The 20144-nt window shown below is 41.7% G+C and overlaps 1 protein-coding gene across 4 annotated transcripts in view; it reads right to left on the bottom strand.

Annotated features, from left to right (window-relative positions):
• Positions 1 to 1240: 1240 nt before the first annotated feature.
• dgo (ankyrin repeat domain containing protein 6 diego) overlaps positions 1241 to 20144 on the bottom strand; it is a 65763-nt gene continuing 46859 nt past the window's right edge. For 2 of the 4 annotated variants that reach the window (XM_076179997.1, XM_076179996.1), the window contains 12 exons: positions 15610 to 15866; positions 13458 to 13559; positions 11561 to 11758; positions 11260 to 11358; positions 10751 to 10849; positions 10025 to 10264; positions 7751 to 7948; positions 7039 to 7233; positions 6402 to 6631; positions 4971 to 6215; positions 4673 to 4845; positions 1241 to 2803 (listed from right to left, as the gene is read on the bottom strand). In XM_076179997.1, coding sequence (XP_076036112.1) covers positions 2481 to 2803; positions 4673 to 4845; positions 4971 to 6215; positions 6402 to 6631; positions 7039 to 7233; positions 7751 to 7948; positions 10025 to 10264; positions 10751 to 10849; positions 11260 to 11358; positions 11561 to 11758; positions 13458 to 13559; positions 15610 to 15840 — 3333 coding nt within the window. In that variant the 5' untranslated portion in view covers positions 15841 to 15866 and the 3' untranslated portion in view covers positions 1241 to 2480. The remainder of the gene's footprint in view (positions 2804 to 4672; positions 4846 to 4970; positions 6216 to 6401; positions 6632 to 7038; positions 7234 to 7750; positions 7949 to 10024; positions 10265 to 10750; positions 10850 to 11259; positions 11359 to 11560; positions 11759 to 13457; positions 13560 to 15609; positions 15867 to 20144) is intronic. The other 2 variants (XM_076179998.1, XM_076179999.1) reach the window with 2 other exon arrangements.

A 20144-nucleotide genomic window follows, 5' to 3' on the forward strand; every position in this document is an offset into this window, starting at 1 on the left:
TCTATCGAATCTTATTTTTCATGTTTAAATAGGCCTAAACACCATGAAACATGATCAATATTCATGATATTTGCCCATGTTCACAGCAACTTAGTTTGAATTTTTATGTTGGCTTTGTTGCTTCACTTTAGGTATGGTACAAATTCTGTTGCGGCCGTTCATAAAATCGTGTCAAACACCTGACTACAACACCCTCTTTCGGGAGTTATATTAACTAAACGTCACCTCGATGAGAGACTGTCCTATTTCACCACTGTCATTGCAGGTTCAAAGCTAAAACGAAACAGTCTGTAGTTTGTTTCAGTATTAAAAAAAAAAAAAAAATGGTAAAGACGAATTATTTCCTCAAGATATAAAATGAACATTTTCTGTAAAAATCCCGAAATTTTTCTGTATATTTTAGTTTCAATAAACTTTTTTAGATCATATTTCCAAACTATTTAAGCTACAAAGTAATAAGGGACCAACGCACAACATGAGTCATATACCGGTACATGTAGTTCCGACTTTTTCTTAGTTGTGTCCTGATTGATACCTAAACTGACACTTAATTTAGTGACAAATCAACAGATTTCCCAGCGGTGGCTCTAGCCAATGAAAAATACTTCTCCATGTAACCTCGTTCACATGATATAAATACCGAGGTAAAACTGCGTTATAGACAAATGCGATCTGGCATGCGCGTTATACGTCGGTGCGCGCTATCTGTGTACCGAGATAACGAAGTGCATGGGTGCGCATTATAACCCGATGCGCATTTTAAGCCGGAAAATACGGTATTCACCTTCATTCCATGCTCTCATATTGTGGGGGACATACCACCATGTGATCTTTTCTATCTAACCCTGTGGTTCTAATTTTCAGATGGATCGCTTCAGTCTTGCCCTCATTTAAATTTGCTTTCTCCACTATTATGGCATTTCTCACTGCAACCATCACCTCTCCACCCATTTTATTTTTCCTGTCTCTTCTTCAGATGGTGTTTATATTATTACCCTGCTGCAGATCAACATTTCTTTGAAGCTTGGTCTCTACTAAACATAAAATATCTAATTGCAATAATCACATTCTATGAACACTTTTGAAGACTTAGTATTAGATTCATTCACTCTGGATATCTATGTACAAATAGGTCAAGTTTCTCTGAAAATAGAACACTCACATGTAACTGGCCAAAGACAAACAAAATTTTGTTCTGCTGTCAAAGGAGACGATTGAAGGGAGCAAAGAAACTACAAAACAGAATTCCATACAGGCATTATGATATTGATGGAAATGAACATATATGTAGGAACAGAAAGATAGAAACTCAAGGTTGATTTACTGATTGTCCATATTTTGAATGGGATGGATGAAATGTTTGACGATGGTGACTTGATAAATTCTGGTTTACTGTGACAAATATTATGTACTCCTTATATACTAAAGTAAAGCATAATTTGAATTGTATATTCTACTTGAGTATAACATCTGTACAGGTATAATCTTTGTTACACAACATTAAGAAATGTAACATAACTGGCGCATTTAATCAAAGTCTTTGTGTCTACTTCTGAATGATTTCAAAACCAGTATATGTACATTGTTATGCAAGATGTACAGTCATAGTAAGTATTATATTTATTTTATGTTCATGATCACTAATGGAGCTTTATGGGGTATAGCACAAAGAACATACATTTGCATCTCATATGCATCTTCCTAATATACAAATTTACACATGTGATAAATCTATTTCTACCAAGTCCCCAAACAGTATGACATTATCCTTAGGTACAGAAAAGCTGATGAAAATTAGACAAAGTACAATGCCAAGTTCCTATTTAATGTATAATGACTTCACAGTTATGTAAGATGTGTGTGGTGGAATGGATGGCATGACCCTATTTCCCTCAACTGAATTAAATATTAACTTTATGCAAATTTACACTATGTAATAATTTTTAGAACACAATCTTTGCATACAATCTTTGCATATATGGAGGAACTGGTTTACATTCTTCATATGACATACCCCACTCAATTGTACATGAATGATGTTGTACAACAACATTATCAAGAATGTTTGTGCCCTAATGCTCAAGGTGTTATAAAAATAAAAAAAAATAAACAAATAAAAATCCAGCTTTCCAATAGAGCATTTCACTCCTGTACAAGGTAAGTTTATTATGTGTATTGGAACCAAGGACGACCATAATACTTTCCATGACTGTACTCACCTTTGGTTATTGCATCCACTCTTCCTTTGAGGGATATATCTTTATTGTTTAAACAAATGATATGCTTGAAAACACCAGAAAATATCAAACATATATCTGTTAGTCTGATAACAGCCATTGCATTTGAAATTTATAACAAAATGTGAAATAATTTTTCTACCCTCAGGAAGTTCCTGAGAACAGTCTTTTGATAGCTGTTGGGTAGAATTTCACTCTACATTCATATACACTGCACTTGCTTCCTGCACAGATTAGTATAATCTACACCAAGGATGACTCTCCAATAGTTATTGTGTCTAAAGTATGCTGTTGTTTATGTTGAGGATGTAGCTGCTGCTGTTGATGTTGTTGATGTTGCTGCTGCTGATGGTTGTGATATTGAGGAGGGTGACCAGATCGTGGTGGCAATCCTGTTGAATATCTGCTTGCTGCAGTTACAGGATACTGACCCTCCATTGCAGCAGAATTAAGGTGTGTTGTGGTGTTCCCAGTAAGACGTTGGTGAGGTCCTGGTGGCCCTATAGGGCCTTTAGAGTTGAGCTGGACAGAAGTCTTGCCTTCATTGTCAGAACCTTCATGCATTCCTAGAAAGATGAATTCAAATTATGAGGCTGAACATTTTTCATACTGTTGAGAAGAGGTGTTTCTTTTTTAATCTGTTATTTGAATGAACACAGGAAATTCCTAGATTATTCATATTATATCTATCTATACATAAAAGGCTTCTTCCCCCTTATAAGGGGGGTAGCCAGTCAAGGCATGCACCCACTCCCATTCCAGTCCCATCCACCATCCTTGTTACCCTCTCATCTTAGCTCCTCATAGATAAAGGGTCATCCTTGTCTCCTGCCACCCAACACCTAGGTCAGAAGCAGTGCAGCAAGACACAATACATCCACAACAGGGCTGCTTCACTTACATGGCAACCCTCCCTCCTTGTCCCCTTGTGTGGAAAATAGAGAAGATGACGAGAAATCCATTCGGCCTACATAAAAATATCACCCATACACAATCCATTTCCACTCACACCTATCCCCTGCCTTCTCCCTTCCCTGCTCAACTGACATTCCCCTCTTGCTCAGAGTTCCTTTCACCCCATCCATCCATCTCATCCTCAGTTGTTCACTCCATCCATCACTGGTTTTCACACCTCTTTTGTTAATCTTTCTTCACTCATTTCCCATGTGCCCAAACTATCCTAATAATCTTTCATCAGCCCCATCTATCAGCTCCCTTTCCATCCCTGTTCTTCTCCTTACCTCCTTATTTCTCACTCTATCCAACCTTGTAACTCCTACCATACTTCTCAGACACATTATCTCAAACAATTTTAAACTTCTCCTTTCTGCCTCATAAATGTCTATTTCTCATGACACTTTTCAATCCCTGAAGTCATTCATTTGCTTCTCTCAATGTACAGTTTACCTCTACCCCTACTCCTCCATTTCCTGCCATATGTGACCCCAAATGCTTTAAAATATCCACCTCCTCCAGCCTCTCTCCTTTGAGATTTACTTCTAACTCACTGCTACCATTTCCCCTCATTCATCTCATCACATTACTTTTACCCACATTTACCTTCAACTTTCTCCTATCACAAACATTTCCATACTCAAGTCCCACTTATCTCCACTATCTCTAATCATCTCCAGTCCCCTGCCCACTACCCTCCCATTTACCTCCCACACCACCCCATCCATGTACACATTGAACAGCCATGGTGACATGAGACAGCCCTGATGCAGCCCCATTTTTAACCCAAACCACTCATGCTCTGTATTTCCAATCTTAATAGAAGCTCTATTACTCTCATTAAAAAACTCTTAACTTCCCTCCAATTCCATATATCTGGAATACCTCCTGGAGTGTGTTCCTGTCTACCATCATAGACCTTCTCCAAATCCTTAATTGTTCCAAAACATCTTTACCTTTTGCCAAAGCCCTTTCACAAATCTGCCTTACAACAAGAATCTGATACATTCATCCTCTACCTTTCTAGACCAGCAATGGTCCTCCCCATTTATTCCCTTTGTTCCTCTCAATTAAATTTCTCCCATAAGCCTTTCCAATTACACTCAACAAACAGATCCCTCTAAAACTACTACAATTACATTTGTCCCCTTTTCCTTTGTAAAATGGAATAATAGAGGTACTCTTCCAGTCCTCCAGCACTCTCCCCTCCCTTAGACACACACTGAACATCACTATCCAATCTACTATAACTGTACCTCCCTTTTGAAGACATTCCTCATGACATCCATTCAAACCAAACGAAAATTGGTCTGAATCAAAGCTTTTCTACCCCGCAGTGTCAAAATCAGCAATTTTTGTGTTGAAATTGGTGATGGGATAATAATATAGTTTCTTTCAAAATATGGAATATCAAAGCCTGAAGTTGTACTGTGTATATGTGTACTGTACATATGGACCACTAAAGTTGTCAGGTATTTTACCTGATAATGCTGGTGATGGGCCTTGAGATGCTGTACAAAGACGAGTAGAATATCCAGAGTCATTGTGTGGATCATGTTCAATGGATGTTTCCAAATGTTGTCTTCGCAACTCTGTGCGGCCATCAGCCAAATAACCATCATATAACCGGCGTACAGCCTGCTGGATGCGATATCTGTGCGTAACAAAGGACATGTGAATTAATGCGTTAGAAAATAATTTCAGTTTGATTTGAAGATGTAACTATGATTAATTTTTTTCAGTTTCATGCTTGAAATCCCATGTTCAAGTCTGATCTACCTGTCCATATCAAGGTAAGTTGAACCATCATGGTCTTCCTGCGTACTGACGGAGTGTGCATGAACAGGTGCATGAACAGGCTGTGTATGGACGGGCTGGGCATGAACTGTTTGAGCATGGACAAGTTGGGCATGGATAGTTTTGGTATGAATTGGTTGTGCATGATATGTATCAGACTGATGGCCACTACTCCCATAATTCTGTGTACAAGTAGCTGCTTCCCCTGGATGGTGCACTGAGAAATTGCCTTGGGTTGACTGTGGATTTTGCTGAATCCTGGGTTTGGGATTTGCTGAATATTGCTGCTGTGGTTCATCAGAAATAGATACTTGGCTGGGTTGACTTAAGACACTAGGCTCCATTTTTACCTTGGACCTTTGGGTTCCTCCCTCTTTGGCACCATAGACTTCACCATCACATCCTCCACCCTTCATATTGCTAAACATGTAAGGGTTACCAGAGCGGTAGTCATAACATTTATTACTAGTCCGGTCTCCTGCCCAGCCTCCAAAAGCAGCAGACTGTGCAACACTACCCATATTACTATCACACATCTCCTGGTTTGGGTTCTGGGTCTTGGACTTCACTCCACTAGAATTGTAATACATAGATGAGACATGGAGATTATCTACTGCTCGAGGTAAGTCGTTTGTTGAAGGAAGCACAACATTTTCATTTTGTTTATTACTGATAGGAGGCTTATCTTTGTGTTTTTGAGGGATTGAAGATGTTTCCAAGCTACTCTCTTTAGAAGACACCTTAAGCCGATCTCGTAGTTTGCTTAGTGGTGAATTGGGTACCATATTAAGAGGTGAAGCAGATTTATGTGGAGATGAACATGAAGAGGACTTATACTCTGTCACAGAGTTCTGCTCTCCAATATTACTACTACTTGTGGACCTATTCAAAATTTCTTTGCTTCTGGGTACAACTCCACTAATCATCTCTGGTTTCTGAAAATTCCTAATTTCAACAGAATGATTCAGAGGACTCTTGGGCACACCCTCCCCTCTTGAACCATGACTTCCATCTATTGAATGACTTCGGTTTTCTGCTGAATGCTTGCGAGCTGGGCTTTGATTGGATGAGTCATATATGAGACTGTCATCCTCTTCACATAGGCGCTGAGGAATATTGTACATGGAGGTGGGATGGTCCAAAACTCGTAGGCCCTTATACAAAGGTTCCTCTGTCAGGGGAACACTTTGGTCTCGATATTCAGACAGAGCTTCTTCAGATCGGGATCTGAAAAAAAAAAAAAATTAAATATGTTATTGTTGGATGGAATGGGTGGGAATGATTTTATGCCTTTTCCTTTTTGACTACCTCCCTTGTAAGGGGAAAAAGCCTTGGTATATGTATGTATGTATTGTTGGAGTTGTACATTTTAGTTTACACATGTGAAAAGACGAACCTGAAGACTCATCATACCTTGTCAAAGGGAAAACTCCAACTAAGGGATTTCTAACTCTCCTCATATATCCCCTGCAAGCGTATGTCCTTGAAGATGGACGATGGTCCCCATCCAGGTGATCTCTTGAGTTTGCAAGTTTCTTTTCAACCCATGATTGCAATGCTGCTGAACGAGCCTCAGTCTGTCGGTCTCGACTGTTGCGAAGCCGGTCCATTCGCTGCTGACATTCATCACGTTCTTGAGCTAGCTGAAGTATGAATAAAGAATAAATAAGCAAACAATAATAACAGACCACAAACAAATACACACATTTTGTAAATGGCATGCTGAAACATAGAGAAGGAATGTCCATGCTAAAAGCAGGTGGGATCATACATAATGAAACAAAAAAGCAAGCTGAAATAATGAACAACAGTTTCCAATTGTTCACAAAGGAAAATGACTTTGAGGAGAAACGAAACAACTGAAAATGTGTTAAATTATATGAAAGTGGAAGTACTGTACATATATTACTGGAGACCCTTGATGTGAGATGGGCCACAAGACCAGATGGGATATTCAAATGGATACTCAAAGAAGGTGGAGAACAACTGATGGACAATATTTATGAGCTATTGAAAGTACTTTTGCACTTCCAATTCAAATTAAACATACCTTGACATTAACTGTGTCACTGAGGTGTTGGATATGTGACTTGGTTTTATGTTCCAGTCGTGTCATCTTTGCATCCAATTTGTCATGTGCTGCATCAATGTGGTCCATCAGGGCCACCTTATCTGCTTCTAACTTGTGTTCAACATTCTTAAAGAAAGGGGCACAATAACAAGTGTATCCAACACCCACTGGGCCCTGTAACCAGTATATACCTTAGTACTTGTTGATGAATGGTAGTTAACATGTGAATAATAAGTTCATACCTTCATGCATTGGTACTTTTTCTTGATCTAGATTTATATTAGAGTGTCCTCTACAGAAACGTCATAAACAATGCAAATATCTATAGAGATCTGATATATGTGATGTGGTAAAGACATTGACTGATGGACTGATGGTAATTAAACATTAGAATCAACTACTGTACTAGCAAAAATACCACTCATAATAATTGATAATTACCACAGCAGCATATATTATAATTACAATAAAATATGTTGTAATTAAGAGTTAATAAATGGGGAGTTAAGGGAAGAGGGAAACAATGGGTGGTGGATGGGAGGGGAATGGGTGGTGGATGGGAGGGGAATGGGTGGGAGTGGGTGCATGCCTTGGCTGACTAGCTCTTTTATATGGGAGAAAAGGCCCTTGGTATATACAGTAGATAGACAATAAGACATGTTAAAGGTAACTCATTAAATAGGTGACCTACCTTTTTTATATTGCCAGCCAGATCAATGAAATATTGTTCACCAGTTGAAAGTGGTTCTTTTGGAAGGGAGTCAAGATCAGGAATAGGGAACTCTGATGTGGGTGGATAGTAATGACATCCATATGGTGACCAGTCTACAGGCTTTACATCCCCACGGGCAACCCCACGCCGCTTCCCGTCTTTGTGCTCTGATTTGTGCTGTCATTGATTAAAGTTTTATTGTAATCAGTATGAGTATGAATGTGAATGTTCTTATTACGAGATATAAACCTATATAAAAAGACTAGACTTCTAAAGGAGTTATTATATTAAAATCTTATTCAAAGAGTAAGACATTCATCAAATAGGAGAAATATACAACATATAAGCAGTATGACAAGGACCAATGATGGGTTTGAGATAATTTTTTGAAGTAAATTGGAGAGAATTTAGTCACAAGAGCGACAGAAAAGGAATGGGAAATCTTCTTAACTGTATACAACTCTGGAAATTTTTGTGCCAAGGATTAGTGGGAAAAGGAATAAAAGGAAAGATTGGTTCATGCATGTACAGGACTCTTGCCACACACAAAGGCTGTGTGTACAGAACTTCCTCGAGGTCAGGATGGTAGGCTGAGGTATGCCAACCAGTCAGTGACCCAGACTCACATCCCCAACCAACCCAACCCTCACCACCCATCCTTCCTCTGTATCTATAGAGCTGATGGACGTTATCGAACGATAACAACAATAGATAAAATACTTCCTTGCTTGAATGATCCCTGGATAGAGAATTCTATAGATGCAAGCTCCTATTTTCACACTTCACTGAAGAAGATTGTCAAGACTCCCTCTCTCCTGCCCCATGATTTCTTCATAAAGGAGTTTGATGTGTGGTATAGTAGGTGTCAGGACTTTGCCCTTCTCAGTAAGTTTCACACCCTTCAGCAAAAGCAGCAGTTCGCCACTTTATGGTCGTATCTCCGCAAGGAGTTCATGGTTATTCAGGACCACATCATACAAGTACCATGCACTTCGTCGCTGCCCTTCGACGCTGCCCAAACTACAACAGTACTTCAAGAAGTAATGCAACGCGTCTGATTTTCTCGAACTGCAGGCAGGGTACCGGCGAATCCTTACCTGGACAGATAGATTCTGCATGTCTACCAAGAAGCCGTCAAGAAAGATCTTGACGCGATAGCGGATCCGACTATCATTGAGGGTGTTGGCGACACCCCGACGGTACGGTGCCATCTGCATCTCTGACGTAGTATCTCGCGATTTTTTACGTCACACGCTCTCTCTCACTCTGACCCCCACGCTCGAGATTACGTCAACCCTTCCATACTTGACCTACCCGGTATTCGAAGAACTACGTCATGCAGCCTCCACTAGCGACGTCGCACTCGTAAAAAGAGGTTCCCTCAGCACCCCGAACGATCTTAAAGAAGCCTTCCTCTCCCAGAGGAAGGCTCTGCCTCGCTAGCACGTTAATTCTCGTGGAGGCCCCAAGCCCTTTGTAGGAGTGCGCTGACATGCTTCCTTCCATTTCAGTCATCACGGAACTGGAGTCACCAATCGCAGGCAAAGCAAACGGACTGGAGGTCAGGCATCAATGCTGACATCGCCAGCACAGTTAGTCCCTGCAAACAATGCCAGATACTGCAACAGCCGAGTCAGCAACGTAAGTTGTAGTCCGCCGAAGAAGGACACCCCCTCTCTTGACCATATGAGTCTGTTTCAGCCGAATTCCTTATCACAACTGGGAAGTGCTTCCTTCTGAACGTTGATGAATCAATTGGATGGATTGCAGTTGCTTACTGTGACACAAACTCCATTACATCCAATGCCATCCTCTACATCCAATGCCATCCTCCTCATCCGCACCCTCCTCAACATCTTTGGTGTCCTTGTACAACTCTGAACGAGGAGTAAAGAAAGAGGGACGACTTCGTAGTTCATAGTTGTGTTCAAGTCATTCAAGAGAATAGATAAAACTGACAGAGAAGATCTCTTGGTTTGAGACGGAGGAGAGTAACGAGATCTTGGGATTTTTTTTAAAAGACCACATGTCTAAATGATGTCAAGAAACACAATTTCCCATACAGTTGTATCAACTCCTGGAACAGTTTAGAAGCTTACACGGCCCAAGCTAAAACTATAAGTGAATTCAAAACTAGGTACAACGTAGAAAAGGAGACAGTACCCCACGAGCGTAGTTCCTTTCCTGTATATTACAATTAGGTAAACACACACACACACAAGCGAAGATGTTTAATAGTGGTAACTAGTTAACCTTTTTCTTCTCCTTATGCCGAGTACTGCTGTCTTTACTCGAGGTCCCACTATCGTTGGTCTTTTCCCTCTTCTTATCGTTTTTGGATTTTGCCTTAACTTCCTTTGCTTCTCTTTTCTTTTGCTCTTGCTCCTGCTGAAGTCTCTCTTCGGGCGTAACAATTGGTGGAGGATTCCTCAGTATTTCGAGTATTTGGGTGAAGTCCTTCCGCTTGGCAATGTCCTCAGGAGTCTCATGTTGCTGTAAATAATAGAGAAGAGTAGTATTGCTATTAATGAAGTCACAACAGAATGAAATAAATTAGATTCATATTTGGGAAGCTAATAAGACTTATATTTAAACAGACATAATTTATCTAATCAAATAATGTGTTCAGATTATGAATTTAGCTGAGCACAGGATCTAGAAATGTGCTATTTCTTTCTTAATCTATGGTTTAAAATGCCTTAGTATTGGACTGCCATAGCTTCGAACTGACGTAAGTAGAGAGTGACGTAACTCGGGTCTTCACTACATGACATTAACAGAGGTAATTAATGGAAGCCTTTTCTATAATAAAAAGAAACGTATGCATACGGTAATTAGCATCAGTATACAAAATTATGTTATTAAAGTAACAGAAAGTAATAAATGCAGCAGGAGGGCTGGCTTAGTTTAGCAACAACAGTAGAAGTAACGTGGTAGTGAAAGAAAACGGTGACCACCAAACCTTCAATAAAAACTTACTTTGTTACGAATGGACTGATTGGCAGCAGCTTCAAGGAGAATCTTGGTGAGTTTCCTTCTACCCATGGCTGCCGCTATGTGAAGGGCCGTGTCCCCATTCTGAAATGGGATCAAGGAGACAGTAATTATGCGGCACAATCATTGAAACCAAAGTTCTAAGGGACCTGCAAGATACAGCACATTCACAGCAAGGCCCAGAGCCTAGACTGGTTTACCCCCACCGATTCATATGCGAAAATATAGAAGACGAGGAGAAATCCTTTTATGCCGCGTCAACTTGTCGTCCATTCACAACTATTCTCCACTGATACCTATCTTTTGATACCTTCCCTGCTCAACAGACATTCCCCTTTTTTCCAAGGCCCCCTTCACTCCATCCATCCATCCATCCATCCATCTCATTCTTGGTCTTTCCCTCAAATTAATTCTATCCACCTCTGCTTTCCACACTTTTCGCTAGTCTTTCCTTATTCAGTCTTTCCATGTGCCTCAGCTATCCCTAATCTTACCTTGTTCATTTCATGGACGGTCGCACGCGCCGAGAGCAAAATCCTCGTGACGCCAGCGTGGCCGTAACGGGCAGCCGTGTGCAAAGGAGTGTCGCCATACTAGTCGGAGGGAAAGCAAGAAGACAAAAGGTGAAAGAAACAGTATTAACTAAATACATTATTGCAAATATCCGCACTAGATGCATTGTTGCAAATATCCCCACTAATGCATAGTTGGAAGTATCCCCAATAAACTCATCATTGCAAATATACCCATTAAATGCATTAGTGCAAATACCCCCATTGATGGCACAATACCTACGTTGTTTTTTAGATCGGGCTTACATCCTGCCAGGAGGAGGACCCGGCAAGTCTGGTTGTGTCCATTCTGGCAGGTGAGGTGGAGGGGCGCGAAGCCCCCTTTGTTCTTGATGTAGACATTGGCCTTGTTCTTCAGCAACACCTCGGCCGTCTGGGAGTAACCCTTCCAAGCAGCTTCGTGGAGAGCCGTGTTCCCGTGCTGAGGCAGGGCGGATCCAAGCATGGGGACAGGGACGAAGAAAGGTCAATATAAGACTAAAAAGTAAAACTTTGCGAGTACTGAGGAAGGGGGATGTGCAAGAGTGTTTGAATGGTAAAATCTTACTACAAGTTAGAGGCTGAGGATATGACGGAGTTAATAAAGTATGTAACCAATAGATAAAATACGGCGATTACGGGAAGTTAAGAAGTCATTGGGACGTACAACTTCGTATGAGATATTGACTGCATAAGTTAATGACATAAGTGGCACCACTAACCATTGGTAATTGGAGATTAAACTTTACTCGAAGAGGAATTCTGAGTCACTTTTAATTTCTATTAACCCTTCTTTCTGTTGCCCTCCCTAATCTAGTGTTTACTCCTTCCGTATGAAAATTATTCAGTGTCTGTCAACATCCTCTTCCATCTCATGCTGGAAGTATACCTGCATTCAACCGTCGTGCACCTTCATATTCTGCTTCATTTTTTTTTTTTAACCCTCGACAGGAAAACTTATCTGATCGCCATTTCTATTTTACAAAAAGGACTTATTACTGATGATCTAACCTTTCTGACTAAAAGCTATTTTTTTATGTTATGGGAAGACCTATATTATTGCACTAAGCATATTCAATGCATTTAATAGAATCTGTCCCTCTCTCTGCTCCTTCGGTTGTATCAAGGTTCAACAATATTTATCTTCTGAAAAGCTTTAGCATTCAGCAGCCTTCTCTTACCTCACTTTACCTTGCCTTATGGGGCAACACGGACCTCCCTCACATGGAATTACAACCTATAATATTTTAACGAACTCTGGTTTGTCTGCGGTAGAATTGGTCCCCTCTTCCAGACTAGTATCCAAACTGAGATAATTTAACTTCATAATCAAAAAACCGGGTCACTCTTGTCCGCCACAAGTACTGGAGTGGCGTTGAGGCTTCGGTAAAAGATACAAGAGGATTTGGAATAAGGAAGGGTGGACTACTCGTGAGATGGACTAGTCATGGGATGGACTACTCATGAGATGGAGGACTCATGAGATAAAGGGTTCATGAGATGAGATATGACATGAGATTACTTTTCCTCACCTTGCCCACCGGTTAGGACAGAAGGTGGAGAGTCTTCATGTCGACAGAGAAAAATATCCAAAAGGTCCAAGATGCACAACAGCACAATAGAAAATAAATAAATAGATAAAAATAATAACAATGAAGCAGTAACCTCTAGCTGGCCGATATGAGAACAATATAAAACGAAGAAATGTTAAGAAAGTATAACGAAACATTTCTGTAATATTATCATCTCTTCCCATTTACACACACACACACATGAGCCTCTATACATTCAGCATTGATCGGACTAAATGAACTCTGAGCTCTCATCTGTCGGGAGTAACAACTTCACGAGTCGAGCACGGTATCCAGTACCATGGTAAATTACATGACGGTTTAGTAGGCACATGGCAGACATGTGACGGTAGACAGAACTCACCCCCCCCCTCCGCCCTTCCACCTACCACCCACCCCACCCTGAATACCTCTCCCAGTTCCTTCCCCGTCGGCCTATATGTACTCAGAGTGTTTGCCATACGTCTGTACTTGAAAAAGCTGTACAAGCGATACGTCGTACCAATAAAGGTTTCGATCTCACATGGTGTTGATTCTCATAGACAGAACCTGGTCACTATACTCGCTCACCTGATCATCCTGATGGTCAACGGCTGCGTGGTGCTTCAGAAGGAGATGGACAGTCTGCACATAACCCTCGCAAGCTGCGCGCTGCAACGGACTGTATCCGCACTGTAGAAACAACATATGGGTATGTTGTTATTTCTATTGAAAGGTAAAATTAATTGCAATGTCACCAGACCGCGCCAGAACTAATATACCTCACTGGGCAGAAATGGACATTTTATCATTAGTGTCAACCCAAATACGATATAATCTGCTGTATTTTCCAGTGTCTAAGACGGATCTCCACATAAAACACATCCCTACTATGTAAGAATTTGAGAAAAACATTGAGATTATGTGGTATAAACATTGTTTCATCGCAAATGTACTGATTTATTGAAAAGAGGATTTGTAGAAGAAAACAATGTCTTGTGCACTACGAAGACTTTGTCGGCATAGCGGTGATGCCGAAGCCGGTAATATTGATCGAGCGCTTTTTATCTACAAGACGACAGCGATAGTCTGATCTCCAATTACCTGGTCAATTAAAACGAGATTATCGTCTCTACCACGATATTGTCGTTGCGCAGTGGACTATTACTTCCCACACCCGACCCTGAACCATAATGTAGTGATACCCTTACTTTTCTTATATTTAGTTTGAGAAAATGGCCAAAAATTCTGCAGAAAAAGTGAATAAGTGAATAAAATTGATCCATAGAAGCAAACGAATCTTGGTAATGCTTCGGGACGGAAAATGGGAAACTGTGGAAACTCCGGAAGTGTTTTGAGGACTTTAAAAGGAAAATATGTTGTGCGCATGCTAAAAGTATAATTTGGCAATTGTTAGAAAAAAAAATGATAAATTGATCATAAGACAATGCCGCCTAGATAAAGGACAGTACTGCTCAGTGAGAATCCTTGGTGGTAAAAAAAAAAAAAAAAAAAAAAATTATATATATATATATATATATATATATATATATACATATATATATATATATATATATATACATATTATATATATATATATATATACATATATATATATATATATCGCATGCTGTGCTATGAAATAGTACTGGAATAAATCCAGTCGGGTGGTATAAAAAAGTCTACACCTTCATGCGTCGCTGAGACGGCAATATCTTCCAAATTTAAAATTAGATTACGCCGTGTAAATGGTAAATTGGTGTGCAAGAGGGGAAGATGAAAGGAAATCATAAATAGTAAACTGGGGTGAGTGGAAGAAAGGGAACCTGTGAGTTGTCCAAGATATGGTTGGAAGAGGAATGTGAGGAAGTATCTGGAAAATACCTTCCAGGAGAACGAAAAGGCCCAACGACAAAAAGATAGGTCAGGGACAGACAGGTGTGGATGGCGAATCGGTCATGAACCACTGGAGTAAAAGGTTATCTACACTGGGCTTCCACGGGCTTTACCAGCGACGACCATTTAGAGCTCGTCTGAGTGAAAATGACTTCGATCACAATATCTTACTTTTCAAATGTCCAAATATCAAATTATCTTTCTGTCATGTAGCAAAGTTGAATGATAAACGAAGAGATAACCTAAACGAATGTTAGACATACTGTTGAAATGTCCTTAGAGAAGTCTAGGTTTTTGTAAACGAAGTCATATTCTAGTTATTGAAATGGAGGTTGGAGGTAAGTTGCGGGAGGAAAAAGACGTCTGCATTCGTATGTGCGACTGACATTCCGGCGTGGGACAGTACACACAGAAAGTCGAGGGAAACGAGTACAGGTTACTATCGGCATGCCATAAAACTTGAATAGTTGTGACACTATTTATGACAACAAGCAAACAGGTTTTGTGGTGAAGTACTGTTCAGTAACAGGGAGAGAAGGCTGTCAACCGCACAGGTTTCATGGCTTACAGGAACCATCTGGATATCTCACAGGGTCAGCAACAACAGTCCATTCGGAGGTGGCGATAAGTTTTTCATATTGGTCAGGTATTCAGTCTTTCTCTTAGCTGACATGTTGTGTTATCCTCAAATATGTCATGTTTCCTATGTATTTACTGTGTGAGATGGAGTCACTGGTTGGCCGTGTACATTGTCCCTTGTCACTATGTAATGATTGGTGGTACCAGCTGCATATGGATCAGTCATAATCTAGCCTTTACCCGGAAAGCAAGCGTCTGAAACACTCACCTCGTCGACACAGTTGACGTCGACTCCTTGTTCGAGTAGCCTGCGCACAGCTGCCGCGTCACCCTGTGCCGCAGCTCGCCGCAGGTCGTCCTCGCCTTGTCCACCTCCATCGCCGCCGCCTCCACCTCCACCTCCACCTCCACCTCCCCCTCCTCCTCCTCCTCCTCCTACACCTTCACCCACGCCTCCAGCCGCGTTAACCACACCCCTTAGGCCGGGAACACCCACCATCACGACGTACGTCGCCTACATCAGCACTGCAAGAGAAACAAAAATGTTGTCAGACACATGGGGCAAGGCTAACTAGAGACAGGGGAAAATGGAGGCTGAGGCAGTGGTCCTCAGCCTCTTGCTGCCCCACGGTAGCACCCTTCTCACCATACATCAGAGGGTCATCCCCAACACCCCTCTTTATACAAAACACGCCTGGCTCAAAAGGGGGTATATATCTCTTTATGGTTATTTTGATCTGTGTTTATAAGTATGGTGTTAGGAAGATGGCGTAGATTATAGAATCAGTAGAATTGTAGTTTGTAGAAAAATTAAATGTAGCAATAATCTACGCTTCACTCCCCGACTCCAACTCTAAAACTCCCCTAAAGAGAGACCTCCACTCCTCCCTCAGACAAATTAATCTGGGGGCCGTTGACGGACACCTATTGGAGGTCGTCCTGCATGATGGGCAGCAGAGAGAATCATCTCCCTGATACTTATTTTCAAAGGCCGTCAAATTCATCTGGAGGTGCAGTCCCGAGGGGCTGGCACACTCGATCTCCGGACATCTCTCTCTCTCTCCCTCTTCCTGATTGAGGAAAATACTGAACCGAAGAGGTGAAATCGTAAAATTTGTACAATCAAAGAATGATGCGTGAGTCTGGTCCGTAGGGATTTCACTTAAGTTCCTAAATTAGTGACTACACAGAACTTACATAGTATATACGGGCCTGGCTGGTATGAAGAGGAGGAGGAGGAGTAGAAAGAGATCTGCCATCGATTGTCAGTTCTGCTTGCGTGGAAAGTAGAGGAAAGGGGTTTAAGGCTGATATATGGAAAGAGACATCTTGGGGCACGTCCCGGGGACAGAATGCAGACCTCTCGGGGCTGTACATCCGAGAAAGACACTTTCCCACGGGATCTGGCTTGCAGTAGGCATCAAGAAAAGTGCCACTTGTGCTAGACCAGACCGGAGTGGCCAGATTTAGCATAATTGTGCTAAATCTAACTAATATCACAACTTTGGCTTTGTGAAACACTGCTTAGTGCTTCACATTTTCTTTCGTCTCTTTTCAGCCCCTTCAGCTATTACTTTTCCTTCGCTCTATGGAAGCGCTGGAAGTCTTAAGGTCTCCAGTAACTATTTCTTGGTATTTTTGCTCCCCCTTCTCCCCAGCAACCGTTGTGAGAGTTTAGCGCTAATTGGTTGCAGTGCCTCATCGAGTCTTAAGTATCTTCTATTTGACTCAGGAATCTCCCCCACCCCTCGTCTTCCAGGATGTCTTCGTAGGCTCATGATCGAAGTCATCACAGGTGCTATTATGTTAATATTGAAACGTCTCAACTTCTCAATTAGTTTTAACTAATTCACATTATATTTTTGCATTCTTGTATTTTGTGATTATGATTGATGCATTTTACCTATGTATTACCATTTTATTTTATTTCTCATTGTTTTGGTTGGAGGGTCCGCTGCGTTACATACCCCCCCACCTGCGCGCTTGCCACTTCTCGTCTAGGCTAGTTTTAATTAGGCTAGTTAGGATCATGTGTCCCTTTCTCGTAACTAGTAACTACCTCACAAAACTATTAGAATTGCCTCAACTTCTGCCCAGACGTTGCATCGCATTCCTCTCGCAATTTAACGATTGGAAAAATGCCCGCCAAAAAACACCATACTGTGCCTCATGCTTAGTGCCACTAGTATCACGTCGTGGTAGTAGGCACCCGACGCTCCCATAGAACACGTCCTCTGAGGACCTTAAACCTCGACAATGAGCAAATACCCACGAACATGAACAAAATATTCCCGTCGTTGGCTATCGCCAATCGCGTTACAGTGAATCGTGTTTAGTGTGTCCCGGAAACTTACAGAAAAAAAAAAAGTGCTTCGTGACGGTCCCCGAAATCAGAATCTACACGTTCAGTCGGGGGTCATTGCCAGCCCCACTCCAATGTTTCAATACGTTGAACTTACGTATTCAGGAAAACTGACTTCTAGAGTGTGAACGAAGTGCGGAAAGATCGACGAAATCGGGGAAATGAAATCCTTGGGCTCGATTCCCCTTCCCCACACGTGTTCGGTGCTTTCGACTAAGGACAGGCTTGGTTCCCGCCGCCCCTATGCAACACATGGATCTACGAATATCGAGATCATCAGGTTCACCTGAAGGTATTCACTCATCTGAAGACGTTACCAGTCAGTGCACTATTACAGTAGAGAACGAAGAAATAATCAGAGGTATCATAATATTTTAGCTAGGTCTTAGAGCGCGCAGGGCTAGCCAGATAGGATGTTTCCAACCATATAAGTGTGTTGTATCTTTCCTAGTTAGTTAAGTGAATCACTGTGAAACAGTTTTCATGATACATTTATTGAAGATAAAAATTGTTGAATATCAATTGCATGCCACTGAATGTGGAGACAAATCATAATAGAATCAGTGCAGTAAGTTCTGTTTAATTAGCCCTAGGACTGTGATTTACACGAGTTTGCTCCCCCCCTTCTCCTATCCCCCCCCCCATCTCCCCTTTTTAAAAAACATTTCTCTGGTCCTTCGAGATTGCACGTTCAACTATAAGGGAACGTGCGTGGTCCCGGCTGGAGTCCCAAATTTCCTGGACTTTGGCTCCCAACTGCAGCTATCCTCCTTCATCAATTTCCCGATGTATGAGAAATCCCACGCCCCTCAACCGCCCCCTTCTCCTTCCACTGTCCAGGGATTTCGGGACGACCAATTTTCCCTAGCAATGATATTACATCAATAAGAAAATATATTAGAAACTGAACGTATTAAAAAGGAACAAAATATTTAGTATTATTTTTCCAGATGCTGCCTAGCATATTCCTGCTTGAGATATCTAAACAATGTCTCAGGCTAGGGATTTGCCTGAGTCCTGAAAAGAGAACCAGCAGTTCAGCAGGTGGGGAGGGAGGGAGGGAGTGAGGGAGGCAATATGATCAGGGAAGAATCTTTCACAGGGAGGGCTGCACTGGGGAATTGTGAAGATAGGAGTGGATCGTAGATCATTAATCTTCCTGTTTGGGATGGTTTAAAAGGTGTATAGTGTTAGTTGGAAAGGGTTTAGTGTCTGACTTTCTACGGGAAACATTTTCCTCCACAGAAAACTACGCAGAAGACAGTTCTGAAGAAGGGTTCTCGAGACGGGGCTCCTCGACCGTAGGCCCTCCTCGTGTGAGTGTAAGGAGAGAAAACACCCTTGGCAAACACTGGGACGAAAGGATGTGCAGCGAGAGCCAGAGTTCAGCTTGGGCGTGAAGAGACAGCGATGCTGTCGTCAGAGCGGGTGCAGAGTGGTGCGGACAACTAAACAAGTTGGAAATGTTGCTGATCACAGGACGCCAGGTATCGTGTCAGCGGCCTGGGGCTGACCTCGAGGCGAAATAGTCCCTTGCTCCTTTGGGAATCATGGGGGGAAGGGGAGGGGCAAACCATTTTTTCCCGATGCCATATTTACAATGGTATAGCCAAATCAAAACTACGTAACAAATAAACACATAAATACATATACAAGAATATTACGTCATCATTATCACTAATTACATTGTTGGTGTTATTATCATTATTATTGTTATTATATAATTATAATCATTGTTATTTTGTGTTATATGATTATCATGATTATCATCATTACTATTACTATTACCATTACTAGTATCATGACTATTACTACTATCATTAATATTATCATCATTATCATTTCAATTACTATTATAATTATTATCATTAGTATTAGTATTATCCTTTTAATAATTATTTTATCATTATCATCATCATCATTACTCTGTATTGAAAAGATCTTATTTGTGAAACAACGGAAGGGCTGATGGAGGTGGATATGCCTGTTGCTGGCGGCCTCTTCTCAGGTGGAGATGCAAGCCCCCGCCCACCCCCGTATGTTCGACTGTGCCCAGTGGGAAAGGACAACCAGCTAGTCAGCCTAGCCTTGCATTGCCTTGCCTTGCCTTGCCTACCCCGACCCTTCCTCTCAAGGTCCCTCGGCTGTATGAAGTCGCCGCCTGGGCTGGATGAGTCGACACTTTGCGCCAGGAGTGGCATCAGGTCGCCGGTACTGCACGAGCGCCAGTGCACTCCCACGGCAGCGGCGGCATTGGCGATCCGCGGCAATCGACAACATCCGTTGTGCGCTTCGATCCCAGAAGTGTTTGTGCCCGTCAGGAGAACTTGAAGAATACGAGGACCCTACGTCAGCAGACGCTGAAAAGCTGCGGCCAAAGGCGTCACCTCTACCCTATGCGCTTGGATTGTTGGGGCAGGGAATAGGAGAGGAGTGCGGGA

This window comes from Oratosquilla oratoria, chromosome 43 (genome assembly GCF_046742065.1).
Source record: "Oratosquilla oratoria isolate Oo_2021 chromosome 43, ASM4674206v1, whole genome shotgun sequence".
Lineage (NCBI taxonomy): Eukaryota > Metazoa > Arthropoda > Malacostraca > Stomatopoda > Squillidae > Oratosquilla > Oratosquilla oratoria.